Consider the following 18,073-nt stretch of genomic DNA (forward strand, 5'->3'; position numbering starts at 1 on the left):
GAGACTGAGAAAGTCCTTGGTCAGAGTAAACATCACTTGATAACAACTAAAACCATGGGTGTTATCAGCGTTGTTCCCAGGCTGAAAATCAAAACCACGGCACTGCACCAGCTACTAAGAAGGGAAGGAGAAAACTGCTGCAGCTGAACCCAGGACAGTAGGATAATGTTGCAAACAATATAGGGAATAAAATTGTTTATATTCAGCAACTTCACTTACAGGATTAGTTAATAGCCTTAGGTATGCACTAATGAATTACCTGTTTGATTAGCAGTTGAGAACCTGAGGGTATGCTGTACCTGAAAATACATTCAAATGTGCACCTATAGGTTATAATACCAAAATAACCACACTCTCCTAGCTCCTTTTCTCACTATTGCCACCTTTGCATAGAAATCATTCTGCTTGACTCACCAAGTGCATTTGTGATGTACAATGCTACCCAAATAAAATGAGTATTTTTTTATTGTGCTACATCTCCATCTAGGAGAGAATTTAAATGCAAATATTGCACAGATATTTTCATTGTAAGTTAATATTTTTCAGATTTGGAACTTCATTTCTTTTTGTTAAGAGATAATTATGGAATACCATTTCAATAAACCAGTGGAAACTGGTTTGCTCCTTGAAAGGCTGTCTGATTAATGGAACAGAAAGGATCAAAAAGTCATTGTGAGATGCTGGATGGATGTTTTGGAGACTTCAGTGACAATCAGTTGTTTCAGCAAACAATGATGTAGATGTAGTCTTACAAGTAATGTCTTAAATGAGTGCACTGTAAAGATTGCAGAAAATATGTTCTTACCTAGCATTTTTAAAAGTAAGCAATAATGAGTTTCTGTCATGTGTGATAAAAATGCCTACTGCTGCTGTGAATGATGGGAGAAAAAAAGACAAAACTTCTGCTCAGTTTAGGGCCCTGTCGTAAAGCAAAACTTTACTGACACATTGCCTTTATTATACTTAAGGTCTCATCTATTAGTGTTGGTTGAATTGCACACTATTTCTTTTAATCAGTTGCAGACTTAGTAAATCATTTCCTCACTTAAGAAAGCAAGTGATAAAACTTTAAATAGAGGTTTGAAAAGAATTTTTTTTTAATTTTTTTTAGGATATGAAAATTTTGGAAGTTTAGAGTTTTGTTGCCTTCCACACCCACTGAGAATAATTAAAAGAGAAACAAACAAAATATAGAGATTCTTTGCAGAGGGAATGCTGTCCCTGGGAGAAGTACATCTGACTTTGTCATGTGGCTGCAGATAGGAAGCCTTTGGCAGATGGGCTGCAATATGTCCATAAATGCCAGAAATACATCCTGGAGCAATAGTTTTAAGAACAGAGGCTGCAAAGGAGCCAGCCCAGTGTAGGCAATGAGATGAACTTTCATTAGAAGCGTGTCTAGTGGCCATGTGTCGAAAGCTGGCTGACAAATGGAGCCCCTGTGAAATCCAGCTTACATTTCAGAGGAACCTTGTGAAAATTCAGACTGGAGAACAATTTGACATACTTAATTGGTAAATACTGCTGGGAGGGTGGGGGGGGAGAGATTATACAACAACCTGTGCTTGAAACTTTAAGTGGCAACTCCTTTTTCTCATTCGTCTCTTGCTTTTTTGAACTACTGCCATTGTTCTGCTGCTGGCACCTACACTAGAGCTGCATTAAAATTGCGACATGATATTGGCCTATCAAACTCTAAAACTGTATTAGATCTATTGAAATGGATTGTAGGGTTAAGGCAATCTCAGCTGGAAACAAAATCTGTATTCCTCCATTCCTCTGTTGTTATTATTGGGCTGGTTTATTTTATGAATAAAAAATTACTTTGAGCTTATAATACTTCTGCTAAACAAGCTTTGGCATTTTATTTACTCACAAGTGAGAAAAGAAAAGGAAAAGAGTTTTGGCCTTAAATATACTACGCTTCTCACTGAAAGTGCCTTATATGGATGAGTAACTTTTTAGGCTTCCTGGTATACCAGGGGTGTTTAAAATATGTAAATTAAATTGTGTTGTGGTAAAATTAAATTTGTCGTCCTGTGTTCAGTGGCACCTAAATAATTTGTCCAATAATTTCAGTAAGCCGTGAAGTAGATGCACAAAATATGAAAAGGATGGGTTGGATTTTGTCGTGTCATGCATTAACTCGGAACAATAAGATATTTTGTGTCTTTCCAGTGGATGGAGGCTGGTCTTGTTGGTCATCTTGGTCAAAGTGCTCAGCAACTTGTGGAGGAGGGCATTACATGAGAACCCGCTCCTGCACAAACCCAGCACCAGCATATGGAGGAGACATCTGCCTTGGACTGCACACTGAAGAAGCACTCTGCAACACACAGCCGTGCCCAGGTATGGAGAATCAGCCCATTCAGCTTTGTTGGTTACCTGCCACAGAATAAAGCATTCACATTTAGGCAACATAGTGCTCCTTGATCTGCTATTTAGAAGCAAGTAATTTCTCTCCCTTATTAAGTGCACAATCAGCTCTTACATGCTACAATCATACTAAATCAAGTAGTAGCAGAATATAGCCTACAGGACACCACTTACTCGCTTCCACTTTAAAAATTAAAATTTAAGTTACCAGGTTCCAGGTCTGAATAAACTAAAATTGCATAATATTTGAAGTGAACATCCTGGGAGACTTTTAATAAAAATATCACAAAGAAGTGCATCTGTTATAACACTAAACATTCACAGCTGAGGTTAATATTCAACGTGTGTTATCAAAAGTCCTTCACGTAGATGTTTGCCTTGTTTTCATATAAAGCACAAAGCAAACCTTAATGCTCTTTGCAAAATACCTTCTTCAACTTTGGATGTTAAGGAGCAGAGAATTCATCTTTTTAAATATCTGTGGAGTACTTAGTAAATGAAATGTCTCAGCACTCAGAAAAAGTAATGATCATACCATATCATACAATATTTGTATTGTTGTATGATACAACAATATCATACAAGTAGTTGTATGATATTATGGATCATGACTTTTTCTTTGTAACCTTGACTCTGCCTTTTGACCCATATTAAAGGAAACTCTGGTTTTTTTCATGAAATTTGAGTGAGAAATAGAGAGTAAAACCACATAATACCAGATAAAATCATTAGTGAAAAGCCAGTGGAAAAATTTGTTTTCATTTCTTCCTGATGAATGGATTATATGCAACAGAAAATTAAATAAGCAGGTCTGATGCCACATTATATTACTTGCTTCACTCAGAGCTCCTACTCTTCATAGCAAAAGTTTTCTGTTTATATGATGAGGCTGTGCACATGAAGGCACAAGCCCCATGAGTTTGAATTTATGGATCCTATTACCTGTGCTGAACTACAATTTAAGTTAATTTCCTTTTCTAGGCACTGCATGTCTTGAAGCAGAATAAAAGTACCTACTTTGTCAAAATTAAAGCAGGTGCAGCATTGTATCATGTTAAAAAAAAAAAAAAAGAACAAACCAAACACAGAAATCAGTTGATGATTTGATTTTTCAAGACAAATAGTGTACATTTGTATGTACATTTGTATGTAGAAGTTACATGGCTGTCTTTGGATCCTTAAGGCATCTTTAAAAGGTCAGAACTGCCACATTCATTGTGCTGGTATTGTAGCTATATCTCTCGTTGCACATTTATTTTCTACCACCTTTTTTCTAGAAATGGCAGTTTGCAAACATTTATAAATAATCTCTTCATCTATTTTGACCTGCTTCTTACACAAATTTTGCAGAAAATGGGGATGCAGGAGGAATTTGGTTTCATTTTGTTTCAAGAAAGAGAAAACCTTTGTAAATCAATGAAGTTTCAGAGGGTGAAGTGGATTTCTTACATTCTGTGATGTTTTATTAATATTTCAAACGCACTGAAAATTTGCTGTTGGTTTTTGAAACAGCACATCATCAGCTAACTGTGAGAATGGTCTTTGCCTCATCTTTACAGTGTAAATTTAATTTTTTTTTTTACTGCTCTTATTTCACATTGGTATGAGACAAAAATAAGTGCAGTGCTACACGTGTCAAGTTTGGGCAGGCTCCTGCATCCCTGCAGAGACATTTTCTCAACAGTGGGTTCACGTGGAGACAGGTTCTACCTTGTGCAGATCAGAAAGTACCATTGGTGACATTCACTCCTTGAGTGACATGTTTAATATAGGAAGGGAATAGTAATGACACTTGGAATCTAAAAACAACCAACCAACACAGAAATGCATATGCAAAAATTGAAATGCTTCTTAAGTTGTGAAAAGAGCAAAGATTTCTTGGCATTTGCAATAGTACACTTTTTTTTTTTTTTTTTTTTTTTTTTACCAAATACAACTAGCAGAAAACTGAAATTTCTGGAATCCTGATACTAAGGAATTTTTGAGGATTGATGGAGGGTTAATGGCAAATCCAACTGAAAATATGCAAGTATGCACTTAAAAGAAAGTAACAGACTTGTGTCTGCAAAATACATCATTTTCCTCATCTTTCATTTTGAAAGCTGTATCACTAAGTTTTGTTTGGATTTTTTTTCTTTTAATTTGCAATTTCATTAATATGAATAGAAGCACAGTACTATTGATCAGTAGTGGTTTATACTTGCTTATCAGTAATTGGTTGCAATGGTGTCTGTCATGTACTGAATAGGAGTGTTTTATACCTAGACAATTTACTGCTGCTGTAAGAGGGGAAGATATCTTCTGTCCTCAAATTGCTAACTCACACATGCAAATAATGGGTAAAGCAGTTGAGCCTTTAGAGATGATGCTGTAGTTCTGCATAAAAGAAATTTATAATCTTACAGACTGATGGCCTGATCCTTTTGAGGTGCCTTCTTCACCAAAGCATCTTTCAGGAACTGCTTGGACTTAACCTGGCTTCCAAGGCCAGCCAAGACTCTGTAGGAAAAACACATAACATCTGAGTAAGTCTTGCCACATTAGAGGTGAAGAGCAGTACCAGATTAAACACCACTCCAGCCCACCCTCTCTTTTCCATTCTCATGACTTTTGCAAAGAACTGAGGAGCAAGTTGAGGAGCCTGCCTGAGGTGCAAGAGAGCCTCAGATACTTTGAAGATCTATCAAAAGGATGAGGCAAGATAAGTGAGTCTGTAGAAGCAAATGCAAAAGCTATGGATTCAGCGTCTCTGTTATGGCAGAGATAGTGGGTCCACAAAGGGCAGGTCTGACAATTTGAGATGATACATCTGTCAGTCTTGAGTGCCTTACTTTTGTGTCTCTGAGCTCCTAGCAGTGGCATCCCTCAAAACACAGATTTGGTACCAGGATCCATGGCTACAGGGCTGTCCATCCTTTTCACACTTGCACTGAGGTTCTCTCCCTTCTCTTCTGTGATTCTGTGTGCCAGGTGGAGCTGATCAGCATGGCACCAGACCCACTGACTGAGTGTGCTGTAGTGCCTGGGATCTGCACTGTGGGACTCAAGATGGGAGGGAGATGTCCTGTATTGCATATGTGGGAAGGCCCTAATGCACATAGTGTCTTTTATAGGACCCCTAAAGGGCAGACTGAAACAGTAGCCTTGCCCTGGATGTGGGCCTATGCGGGCCAACCAGTATGTGACCTAGCATTATCTACACATACTCTGAGGTTCCTATTTTATCACAGGATGTAGCCCCTTCAGCGAGGAACCTGGCAGGCCAAAAGCACATTGGATAAAATGGGGCTGCAGAGTATACCAGCCAGCAAGCTGCATTTAGGATGCTCATGAGCATTTTGGCAGCTGCTGCGTGTATGCCGATTATACCAGGACTGGGCGAGAGTATTGGCTCTGGCTTAAGCAAACTCTCTGCCAGCAATAAGAACTGGGCTAAGATTTGTAATGAGCAGCATTCCTTTAAACTTCAATGAGCAAGGCTTTACTGTTACTAAATATTTAAAGTAAGGATCCATGTATTTAGTTTACTTAGGTCCAGCAGCTGATACTGGCTGTGACAAGAGCAGCTCCTGGATGTGCCACACAGTATAAGCAGTGTCCATTTGCTTGACTCCCACCTCAGCTCTCCTAGCCCCTGAGTTAGGATCCAGCTACATTATATCCTCTGCCTCCATGCTCCTACTACCCACTCTGCAAATGGGGCTCTCCTAGGACCTCTCCTAAGTAACAGAAGAGCCAAAGGACAGAGCTGTGCATTCCTAATCCTACTGCCTGACATCATCTGCTTATGTCAGGGTATTTGCTCTGTTGTTCAAAGGAGGCCCCATCCAGACAGTTGCTGATTGTTCTTAAATATCAGTATCCAGGTTCTTACCTGAGCTGCTGAGTAAATCTCTTTCATGAATACCTCCACAAGTGATGGTGTGCATCTGAAGGACTGATTGCTGCTGTCTCCAGCTAGTACTCTCCTACTGTCTTCAAATGGTCCCAGGACCAGTGCATGAGATTTTCTGCACTAAGGTTATGTCAGTCTACTCCATCCATTTCTTTTTACTGTGCTATTGGCTAGGAAGTATTCTCAGACTAAAGTTGAAAACACAGCACTGCACCAGCTACTAAGAAGGAGAAACATAACTGCTACAGTTGAACCCAGGGCAATATCCAACACTGTCATGGAAACCATCTATTGCCTGACATTTTTGAGACTGCAAGCTCAAATATTCCTATTGGAATCTTTTAAATTTTAGATGACTGACAGTATTAAATTTTTCCTTTATGGTCAATGAGTAAATGTGCACCTTTTATGCTGGATTTACACAATGTATTGAGAGGGGCCCAAAACAATGTAAGGCTTTCCTAACTTTTCACCTGATTCACAAAAAGTCTACAAAAGCTTCATGAATTTTCCAAATTGCTTGCAAATTTTAGTGTTCTTCAATTTAACTTGAAACAAAATTGCATTACTATATATTTTTTTATTTGAAGCAAAATGAAATTTGAGTTTTTTTTCATATTGGCATAAATTCAGTTACAATTTTGAAGCATATTGGCATAAATTCGGTTACAATTTTGAAGCAGGAACAAATTTGGTTTGGGGATACTAAGACTGTTTATTCCATATCAAAACCATAAAATCTATCTCAGTGGAAAAGCTAAGAGAAGAAAGAAGAAAGTTTAACTGAACACTGCCTACTATACTTGCCAACTCAGAAAACTCCTATGAAGGCAAGACTTGTGCTTGAATTTTAAGAAAGCTGAGCTCAGTAAACCCACAGAGCCTCATGGGAATGAGATCAATTCACTTCATTTAAGGGAAGTATTCTGAGATCACACAGGCATGAAATAAAGATGTCTTAATCAAAACTACATTGGCGGAGGAAGAAATATAGAGAAACAGTAGGAGCTGATAATGAGCTGAGTGGGGAAGAGAAGGTGGGAATCCTTGATGAGATCTTTTCTGTCTGTTGCAAAGAAATGGACCTGAAATAACAAAAGCTAAAGAGTAAGTATCTGCAAGATACAACTGGGTTTATGATTAAATGAACATCCTGTTTCAGACCTGGAATACATATTCTTATACCTCTCATTGCTACTTCTCAGGTACATAAAAAAAGACGGTGTCATTACATTGTCCATGCTAATGACTTAGACTGGAATTAGTTCCACAGCAGTCACTTTTCCAGTCACCACCACTTCTCACTTCTGACTTCTCACTCCACACACAAAGGCTATAGCAGAAGCCAAAGCCACAATAGGTCTATGACAAATTTACCATCACATTCTACATTTCAGAGACTTGCCAAAGCCAAACTGCTTTTGTTTTATTGTAATAAAAGAGCTGGCCTCTGCTAGTTGATGGAGGCTGGGGCTGAGGCCTTCCATCATAATCCAGAAATTCAGGCTATTTGTCTCTCGTTCAGTGTACTTTAGGCATTTAATTGCAGCGTCTGCATGTGTGTTCCTCTCTGCCTGTTGCAGACAGCTGGTCTGAGTGGTCCGAGTGGTCCGACTGCGACTCATCTGGCTTACAGTTCCGTGTTCGTCAGTGCATCATTTTGTTTCCCGTGGGCAGCCAGTGCACAGGCAACACTACAGAGAGCCGAGCCTGTACTTTGGACTCCAACTTTATACCAGGTGAGATCAGCTTTCTTGCAGGATTAGTGAAATCTTTCAACGTTTCAGAAGCAAGGCATAGTACTGTCCCAGACTGCGCTGTGCAGAGCCAAGAGCTGGAACAGAACTTGCCCTTTGTCAGCTAAAGAATGTTGGTCTTCTGCATAGTGCCAATGTTGCTGGATCTGGTGTTTACATGAAAATCTTCCTCATGGCACCGAGTGCTGTGGAGCTGTCCCTATTGTCACTGCCTGGGACTTGGGTCAGTCCCTGTCACAGCATTCTGCAGATTCCCACTTCCTGCTTGGTAGCAGGGTGTAGCAATGACTACAGACAGCTGGGGAAAACAGCTTGCTTTTTACTTTAAACTAAGTGGTTTTGAGACTTTACAATTATTAGAGAAACATTAATTCAGGCTTTGCAGTTTACATATACAAAAGTCGGTGCTGTAGTAGTTAATCTGGAAATCATTTCACAAAGTCCCTTAAATTAATAACTGCTTAGAAAGGTAAATATTATTAATGTGCCTCAGTTCCTCATCTCCCCCATGACTGCTAAGTAGCTAATGAATAATCACATCATGTATTATTCTATAGCATTTGTCAAAACTCATGACTGTACTCTTTTATTTTTTTTTAAATCACAGCAGTCGTTTAAATCCACACAGCAGTATGGGTGGCCACATTGCATTGCTGTTAACAGTCATCTTTCCACCTGTTTACATTAAGAAAACCTAGAGGTCTATTCACAGAGAAATTTACATTTTAATGTATCATTTGAAATGTAATTATGTTTACTCAGTGCAGCAACCTTTTTTTTCTCCGTGACCATGTGGTACAGTACAGTACACTTTAACAAATCAACAAATTTAAATACTGCTTTTATGGATGGTGCATAATGCTTCAACTTCTGAATACTATCTTTTCCTCCAAAACCAATGTGAAAAATGTAAGTATGAAAGCAAAAACTCCCACATTGTATTTTCCCCTTTTTCTCAGGCTTTTGAAGCAGCTCCGTTAATACATTCTGTCAATACCCTGCTTAATTCAATATAAGCTCTACATCTTGTTTTGGAAAGTAGGCATTTTCAGAATCTGAAATGAGGCACCTCTTCTCTCTCTCTTCTGGTTTGTTTGCCACTCCTCCTCAAATACTCATATCACAGTAGATAAGGTCATGCCCATTACTGTCACCTTAGATAAACTAGCTTGCTTGCTTATAATTGCTTAGCTCACTTTCATTCCTCCAGGTCCTTCAACTCAGAAGTTTCCCCCTTCATCCTTCCCTCTCTCCATCCATTTCTTTTTCTAATTCACCTCCCTCCTTTCCTCAGCTAGTGTGCTGTCATGTCCACCCTCATGTTGCCTCCTGCTTACCTTAGTTTCATTCCTCTGCAGAACTTAGTATATAAAGTGATTCTGGATGAGTGCAAAAGTGGTTCCTACTTGTCACGTCCTCAGTCATTACCAACATTACCTTGCAGAGCTTTATGGTTTTCTGGTACATTTTTTTCCAGCCTTTTGTTTGGATTGTGAATTAACAGTCTCAACTCTACAAAGTATGCTCTCAGCCTTTAACTCCCTCTGACAGTGCTGTTCTGTGAGGTCTGATACTTTCTTATTTTGAAAATACTTAGTATTGATTTACTATTCGAAGAAAGGTAAAAAATTGTGATCCCTTTAATAGTAGTTGAATGTGGATCATCTTTTGTCAGTAGAGAGCCTACTCTGTTAATTCCTCATACAGAAGTGTTGCCTACCTGTGGCCATCATTGCTGCCCCTCTCTGGTCTGCTTTTTAGTTCTGTCAGAGACATCCTTAGATGGATAAACCAGAGCTGCATTCAGTGTTCATGGTGTTTACAGCACATAGATTTGTAAAGTGCCATAATGCTGATACCCTCTGCTATTAACTATTGCTTTCTTGTTAGTACCTAGCATTTGGATTGCCTTTTTGATTGCTCTGAACAATAAGCTGATACTGTCATGGAAAAAGTTTACATAACCTCCCAGTCTCACTCATGAGTAGTAATGGTCAGCTCACCACCCATCATTTTATATGTGAAGCTAGGACTGTTTTCTACTGTACCTATCTCTTTACATCAATCTACATGTGCTTCATTTGTTATTTTATTAGCTAGCTTTGTATGGCCCTTCTGTAGCTCGTCACAGCATGCACTTGTCCATCCGACCCTTAGCTTTGTATCATCATCAAAATTCAAAACTACATTTGCCTCTTGCTTCTCTAGATCTTTGCTGAAAAGCCTAGGTCCCTGCAGAAGTGATAACCTTCCTCCATTGTAAGAACTGGGTACATAGTACTACCTTGTTTTCTATCTTTTCCCTCATCTCACTTCTTGCTTGGAAAGCCTTTGCTGAAGAATCAAAAAGCTTTTTTGAAATCCAGGTAGACTGTGTCCGTTACTCCACCAATATCGACATGATCATTGACACTTTCAAAGAGGTTCAAGAGATTTGTAAGGCAGACTTCCCTTCAAAGAAGCCAGGGTCCTGAAATAAATAGTAGAGAAATTTGATTGCCAACAAATTATACTCAATATTTATACAGAATGTATCCAATGTCAAAATGGTAAGCTAGAGTTAAGTTTTATTAGTTTACAACTGAGGCCCATGATGTTGGCAGTCATCTTTTTTGAAGATTTGTATATTCCCTCTTTTCACATTAGTGCTAGACATGACTTCTAGAAGTAATGAGCTCATTTGATCACAAGATAATTAAACTCTCATTAATTTTACTATTCAGAAAATCAACACTTTCTCAACATGTTCAAACTCCACAAAGAATGTTTTCATCTGCACTTCATCTTTTTAATTCCAGAGACGTTTTGAGGCAAGAATTAAAAATATGTTGCTAGTTTTGCTTGGGAAACTAAGAAACCTGAAGATGTCATGGGACCTTTTTGTTAATTCTACCACCTAATCAAAATCTTTTATACTTTGGATTTGGAGTGAATGTAGTATAATGAATTTTTAAATCCTTACTGTTTTAATCAAACTGGTAGTTCTCTGTAATATTTTTTCTCCCCAGCATAAGTGGTTTATTTATTTTTCTAGAAATATCAGTGGCACGATCCAGCAGCATAGAAGAAAAACGATGTGGCGGTAAGCTTTTCAGCTCCAGATGTGTTTAAAATGGTGAAATACTGATTTCCCATTGTTTGCTTTTGTTTCACCTTTTACCCTCTCTTAGTTTTATTCTAACTTCCAAATGCCTTATTCTCATTATTTACACTTGTACAGAAAGAGAGAAATAGTTACTACAGGATTTCTCATTAAATATCCATCTCCATTGCTGACCTTTGAGACAAGAATGTGTATTACTGGATGTTTGTATTTTCTTCCTTTTCAGTATGGCAGTTACCCTTGTCTCAAAAAGAAACTCCTATTATTTTCTAGTTATCAGTAGGTCAAAATTACTCCACCTTTTTCAGAATAATATTTCACAAACCTCTTTGGGACTCCAAATAAATAGCAGAAAGCCAGCCTGCTAACTCATTTAATAGCTCAGACTGTATCTGGGAATTGTTTTCAGCTTTGCTGCCAGAGACAAAACTAAAAAGTAAAAAAAATAAATTTCTATTCCAGAGAGTTCTGATACCAGCAAAACAAATCTTTAAAGAGAGAACTGTTTTTAAAAAAAAAAAAACAAAAAGAAACAAAAAAAAAACCCACAAAAAAGAAAAAACAAATAATAGTAAGGTGAAGAAAAAGGAAAAATGACTGGGTTTTTTGTGCTGAGCTATCACGCTTAGTCTGTGTCGTCATGGTAATAGCTCTGGCTGGTTCTAGTATTCTTCCATGCACAGATAAACTGCATTTTTAACCTAATAAGGGACAATGAAAAGACAGGGGTTATACAAGGGTACTAGTGTGCATGGTAACTTGTTATGGGAGCAAGAATAATCTGATTTGATTTCTTTTCTTTAGCAGTGGTACTCTGAAAACCTTTTGCCAAGTTCTGCAACAGTGGGAAAATCTCATAAAAGTATAGAAGGATATTTCAGTGATAATTTATGTATGGAGGCAGTTAACATAGTCACCTAAATATTTGTGTTTCTAAATACACGGTAGGCATGCAAAGGTCCTACCTTGGGCATTACAAAATGGGACCCATGTGCTGGCCTGTTTTTTTGTACTGCAGCGAAAAGTGTCTAGCAGATGTTTTTCAGACTACTGCCATTCTTTCAGTTTAAAATCTTTCATTTGTGCATTTAGGCAACCACAAACAAATTTTCAGTAATGTTAAGATGAAATTTCCAACATGAGCTTTTTAATAATACCTCTTTCCTAATAAAAAAAAACACAGCTCCAGTTTGAAATAACAATGAAAAGCAGTTCAATTTGTTCATTTTGAGCTTATCCTACTGGTGCAACATCTGACCTATTATCTCTGTCCAGTAACATCAGGGGATGATTGTGCTTTAGATTCCCTTTTGCAGTTTCATGCAGCAATGAGCTTCCTCTCAGCTTTAATCCTTGCATATTTGAAGAGGGTTTCACATCGTCTGATCCTGTAACATCTTTTTGAAGGGCAGAGCAGACAGGAGACTGATGGGTTCTGAGTTGTTGTCTTTGCACTCTCTGGCTGCAATGGTTAAAAGCACTCTGAGCTTTAAAGACCCAATCTCTCTGCTGCACCCCCCACTCCACCTTCCCATTTTCCCCTTAAAATCACTACCATTTCTTCCTTATCCTCTCCCTTACATTTAGAAAAATATTCTGAAAGCTGGAGAAGGAAGAAAGTTGCCCACATATCAAAGATACAGAAAGAGAGAGACCTAGCAAGAATAAAAGCAGGGATGTTAAAAATGTGTGCCACTGCTTCTGGGACATGTACCAAATAAAGGGGATATGGAAAACATTTTAAGGAAAGCAGGATTGTGATTCAAAGATACGAGGATTTTGTTAGTTCTGCCACAAGTCCTTAAGTGTAAGAGAAAGAACTAGAACAGGAGAGGAAGTAATATTGTAGTTCACTGGAAAGAAGCTATGTGTGTACATTATATACATAATTTATGTATAATAAGGTGTTATACGGTCCAAAGAAACATTTTGCTGAACTATTCAAATGTTCAAAATGCTATTCATTCATCTGTTATTTGGGTTCTGAACTTGTTTAAGCATCTTTCAAGAATCTCAGTCTTAATACTTACAGAGATGTATGGGCATCTAAGATTCTTACAATGATCCTTTCAAGGAAGTGCAATGCATTTGCTACTGTCGGGATAAACCATTGCACTTGTGATGTTTCTGGGAAACACATGAAATTTCCCTTACCCTTATTTGAATTAAGCACTTGCCTACACTTTTGCCCAATCTTAAGCTTTTATTGCTACTTGCTTAAAAATAAGACTGTCTTCTGGTCTCCACTCTGCAGAGTTCAATATGTTTCACATGATCGCAGTGGGATTAAGTAGCTCAATACTTGGTTGCCTTCTTACCCTGCTTGTTTACACTTATTGCCAACGGTATCAACAACAGTCCCACGATGCAACTGTCATCCATCCGGTGTCACCAGCTCCTTTAAATACCAGCATTACCAACCATATCAACAAACTGGACAAATATGATTCTGTAGAAGCCATCAAGGTGAGAAGTGGGTTGAGAGCTCTATAGTGCACAAGGTGTATTGTCCTAGACGACAGTTCTGCTGTATCAAAAGAATTCTACTTGCTAGTTTTCTGCAGTGGCATTTGGACTCAAATTATGCTGATTGTTAATAGCAAAAATAGATTTCACTTGAGGTATTGTAATTACAGATCTTTTCCTTTGTCAATCCCTGTTACACAGGAAGTTTGATTTTGTGTGCATGTGTAATTTATATGGTAGCAGCCTTTCCTGGAAAAAAACAGACCACTCAAGTTTTGTTTTGTAGAAGTTTTTTAACCTAACTGTGATCCCTAGTGGCTTGTTTAAGAAATAAATAGGGCCATTAACAATCATCATGGCTTATATTGAAGGTAATCCTTCGGCTCCAGTGCTATGGTTCATCTTCCTGCACTGTGTCTTTACACAGGAGATGTATCTGGTCAATATATTCTCTGGGTCAGATTTTCAGCTACTGTTCATACCCAAAATATTTTGTAAATGAATGGTACAGATTTACATTAGCTGAGTCTGTCATGACATCTGTATCATATGATCATTGTTCCCAAAGAGTTTTGGGGTTTTTTTGACCTTTTAGAATAGCTTTTCAGGTACACTGAATTAAGAAAGAATGAGCATTCTGAAAATACTTAGTTCTGTATCTTCAAATTACACAGTTTATTCATGCAGGGTTTTGTAAAAGAGGATTTTTCTTAAATCCTACCTGGATAATCCAGTTTTAAATTTCTGCATTTTTCTTTCTAATTAAAGACATTTTTAAGAATTACATTAAAAATGACAAGAGAAGTCTAGATTTTGTAATCAGTAGTGGAATAGGTAGCTAATTCAAAGGCTTTCCAAATTGCACTAATCATCTCTCTGGATAGCTACACAAACAAAAATAACCTTTGACAATTCATATTCTAAATACCCACATCACTTTTTAAAAAGCCAGATTTACCCTTTTAAGACTTTCAGACATTTCTCCTACACATTGCATTTGAAAATCAAGGAATTAATGCAGTAAAAAAAAAAAAATTCTTGTTCAGTAAAAAGATAATGAGTGAATTATTCTAATAGGAAAAACTGGATATGTATGATTAAAACTACTTTAATTGTAAAATTAGTTTGATAGTACTGGGGGCAAGTGCCTGGATTTACTTTATTGAGTAGCCTTGCTTTTTGTAGGAACATTATGATGCAAGAAGATACATGCAAAAGCAAGTTTTTGTAAATGTGCAGGTACTTCTCAATGCATTTTGGACTGATTTATTATACACAGATATTTGCCACAAAAATTGCCTTGGTGAAAGGGCACTTAGTAGCTATGTTTCCTCTGTCCTTCCCATTTTCTTATCTTTTTTTTTTTCCCCCCCCAGGCATTTAACAAAAACAACCTGATTCTGGAGGAGAGAAACAAATACTTCAATCCACATCTCACTGCAAAGACTTATTCTAATACCTATTTTACAGATTTCAATAATTATGATGAGTACTAATGGGCTTGTGTATTTTCTGGCCTTCTGTAACTCCCCAGTCCCCAAGGCCTGTGCTACTTGACTGCTCATGTGATTGAGGCTTCAGAGATGAAGTTCAGAGACATTTCAAGCACGATCCAAGCCATCAATGTCCCATTGCTGCCAAAAGCTCAGAACACCTGCTTGTGACCTGATGTTTTCTTTGCAGAGTGCAAGGCTGGCCTTCAGTGTCGGGTGCAGCTATAGATCCCTCGATGTCGCTGGACCACTCATGAGGATTTCATTGCTTCACTCAGTTTCATTAACTTCCAGTCAGGTTGCTCTAACAAGTGACTAAGTAATTCCAGAGCTTTAAAGGAACCCACAATGTTACCCCTTAAATCTGGGCCAGGAGTACAAATCTAATTTTTTTTTAAGCATTGTTTTTTATTTCCATGAGGTTTGAAAAGGGAGCTCTGCTGTTAGCCATGGGAGCCCTCTGTGCAGTCTCCTGAAGCTCACACCACCAGAAACAGCTCACAGGGTGCTGGGAACAATGGCAAGAAGAAATGTGGTGGTTTAGCAATGCTCTGCAGCTCTGGGCTCTGTAAGGCTGATCTTACTGGCCTGTAAATCACTCCAGCTGCAGTTCAGAGTGCAGACACAAAGGCCGTACTGAGGGACATACACTTGTAATTAACCCAGAAGGCTACAGGGTTAGTGGTTTCCAGTTGCGAGCCAAGCCCAGTCACATAAAGCATTCACCTAGTTCAGTTTAATTTTTGGGAGAGTCTGGAAGGGCATGTCCCACAGGGGGGCCAAGGGAGGAGGACAGATATGAAAGGCACACTGGAAGGTTTTTCTGTGTGTCATTAGTAAACAGCCTTGCTACAGCATGCAGGTTTGCAGAAGTCATGGCATCTCCCAGGCTTCCTCTCCTTGGTGTGTGCGAATGGGAACCCATTCCTCACTGTTGTAGCACTTGCCATCAGGCTGGTCATGGAAAGATACGACTGCACCATGTTGTGTGCCGTCTCAGGCTCTCGGGGGTACATAGGCATAATCATAGATCTGCTTTTCTTTTTCTGCTTTCACTTTATATGCACATGTCTGACAAGCAAAGCTGGCTCAGAAAACGCAGATGTATTTGCAAAGCATCACATCTTGCTGCCATGTCTGACCCACTCTAGTCGGCCCCTAGAGGAACATTCTTATGATGTTTTAAGTGATTATGTTGTTGGACTTCATTGATGTAAATATTTAAAATACTGTTTGAGTTTTAAGTTATCAGTTTTAATTCCTTTTTTAGTGGCAGGTGAGGAAACACAAAGAATTTTTATACCGTTTTTCTTTGTTCTGTCTGTCTTCACCCACATTCATGACATTGTTATTTTTGTATCTGAAATTCCAGGTGTATAACTAAACAGAAAAGGGCAGGGATTTGGGCCAGATTTTCCAGAGTACTTAGTAGTAAGGCAGTATTTGCTATTCTCAGAAGCTTGTGAAAGAAATTAAAAATTAATATTAAGGAGTAAAGAATTGGGCTTTCAGGTTTTTGAGCATGCTATATGCTGAGATCATCACACCAGAATACCAGGAAGGTATGCAAGGAGAAACAGAGTGGAAATGCTTCCATTCTCCATTTAGAGTCCTTGATCATTAGGTTACACTATGATAGGCAAATAGAGAAAAAAATGTACAGATTATAAGGATTCACACAAAAAAAAAAAAAAAAGGCAAAAAGTACTAAGAAACATTGATCATGTGAGACTGTATTTGAGCACCATCTTGGTGGTCCAGCCACTCACATAGCAAGGGTAAACACCATCTCTAATCATAGCAGTGAGTAACATTTTTGAATGGGGATAGAGCTGAATGTAGCACTATGCTTGCTATCTCTGTTCTGCAGTAAAATGAAAAAATGCAAAGCAAGTGGTCTTTGAAAAGCCATGCAGCAAAATGAATGCGCATTTAGCATCTATGAAAATAATTAAGATCAGCTGCACATTTTTTCCAGCTGAATAGTTCTCCCCCTCAGTCAAAAGAAAGCACCCCACCCTCACACCAGTTCATCTCCAGCAAGTATAATAATACTGGTTCTGTATAATTTGTGATTTTTTTTTTTTACTGTGTATTGGATTTGGTTTTCCAGGAAGAAATTAGCTGGTTGCCCTGGGTAAGAGGAAATTTTCTCTGCAAGAAAATTCAGTGAAACACATAGAGGGAGGAAAAGCTCTCCAAATCATAACCAGTCCAGTATCTGAATCACTCTGTTCATGCCAAAAGATAAAATTTTACATTTAGTAAGATAAAGAAAATAAAATCTTTATTGCTGCCACTGCCATGCACATACACAAATATGCACGACACTGTTCCTCTCTGCCCTGTATTAAGAGCACATTAGTGTGGCTTATGGATTTTATATTTAGAGTATTAGTTATGAGACCAATATCTTAAAAGTATTTGAACTATGTATTTTTATTTTAACCTTTTTTAATGCAAATTATCTGAAATTAGCTTTTTTTTTTTAACTCTTCAGTAGTTTGAAGCACACCTATCTTTACAGTGATCTATTTTCCATTCTTTCCATGGATAGATACATAGGTTAGATTTGTGTTATATATGTGGTAATAATACCCTAGGTAAAGTCTGCATGATCATAGGTAGAAGTGCTTTTAGCAGATGCTCAGTCTGCTCATACTTCATCTCCCCAAGGAGTATTTCAGGTGTTCCAGACCTTTGAGCAACTCCCATACGATGCCACTTGAACACCACACCAAATTGTCAGAAAAGTGTTTCTTTAAAACTTTTTTTTTTGTCATTTAGCTTCTTAAATTACATTCCTCTAAATCGCAGGACCACAGATGCACTGCCTATATCAGTATTTTCACCTCCTGAATTCTACACAGCTGCCCAGGTAGTTTAATACAGCCTTTCGTAAGACTTTTTTTTTTTTTTTTTAAATAGGCTACACACATTTTGGTGAAAAGCAGATTTCCTCATGAAAGCTCTTACATTTCTT

At 38.1% G+C, this 18,073-nt stretch overlaps 1 protein-coding gene across 1 annotated transcript in view; it reads left to right on the top strand.

Annotated features, from left to right (window-relative positions):
• SEMA5A (sema domain, seven thrombospondin repeats (type 1 and type 1-like), transmembrane domain (TM) and short cytoplasmic domain, (semaphorin) 5A) overlaps positions 1-15,093 on the top strand; it is a gene marked incomplete at its 5' end in the record, with an annotated part of 87,550 nt that extends 72,457 nt beyond the window's left edge. The window contains 5 exons of the mRNA XM_010021803.1: positions 2,179-2,349; positions 7,855-8,010; positions 11,063-11,110; positions 13,386-13,597; positions 14,974-15,093. Of these exons, the coding sequence (XP_010020105.1) occupies positions 2,179-2,349; positions 7,855-8,010; positions 11,063-11,110; positions 13,386-13,597; positions 14,974-15,093 (707 nt within the window). The remainder of the gene's footprint in view (positions 1-2,178; positions 2,350-7,854; positions 8,011-11,062; positions 11,111-13,385; positions 13,598-14,973) is intronic.
• Between the last annotated feature and the right edge of the window lie 2,980 nt (positions 15,094-18,073).

Source organism: Nestor notabilis, unplaced genomic scaffold, assembly GCF_000696875.1.
Source record: "Nestor notabilis isolate BGI_N333 unplaced genomic scaffold, ASM69687v1 scaffold6209, whole genome shotgun sequence".
Lineage (NCBI taxonomy): Eukaryota > Metazoa > Chordata > Aves > Psittaciformes > Psittacidae > Nestor > Nestor notabilis.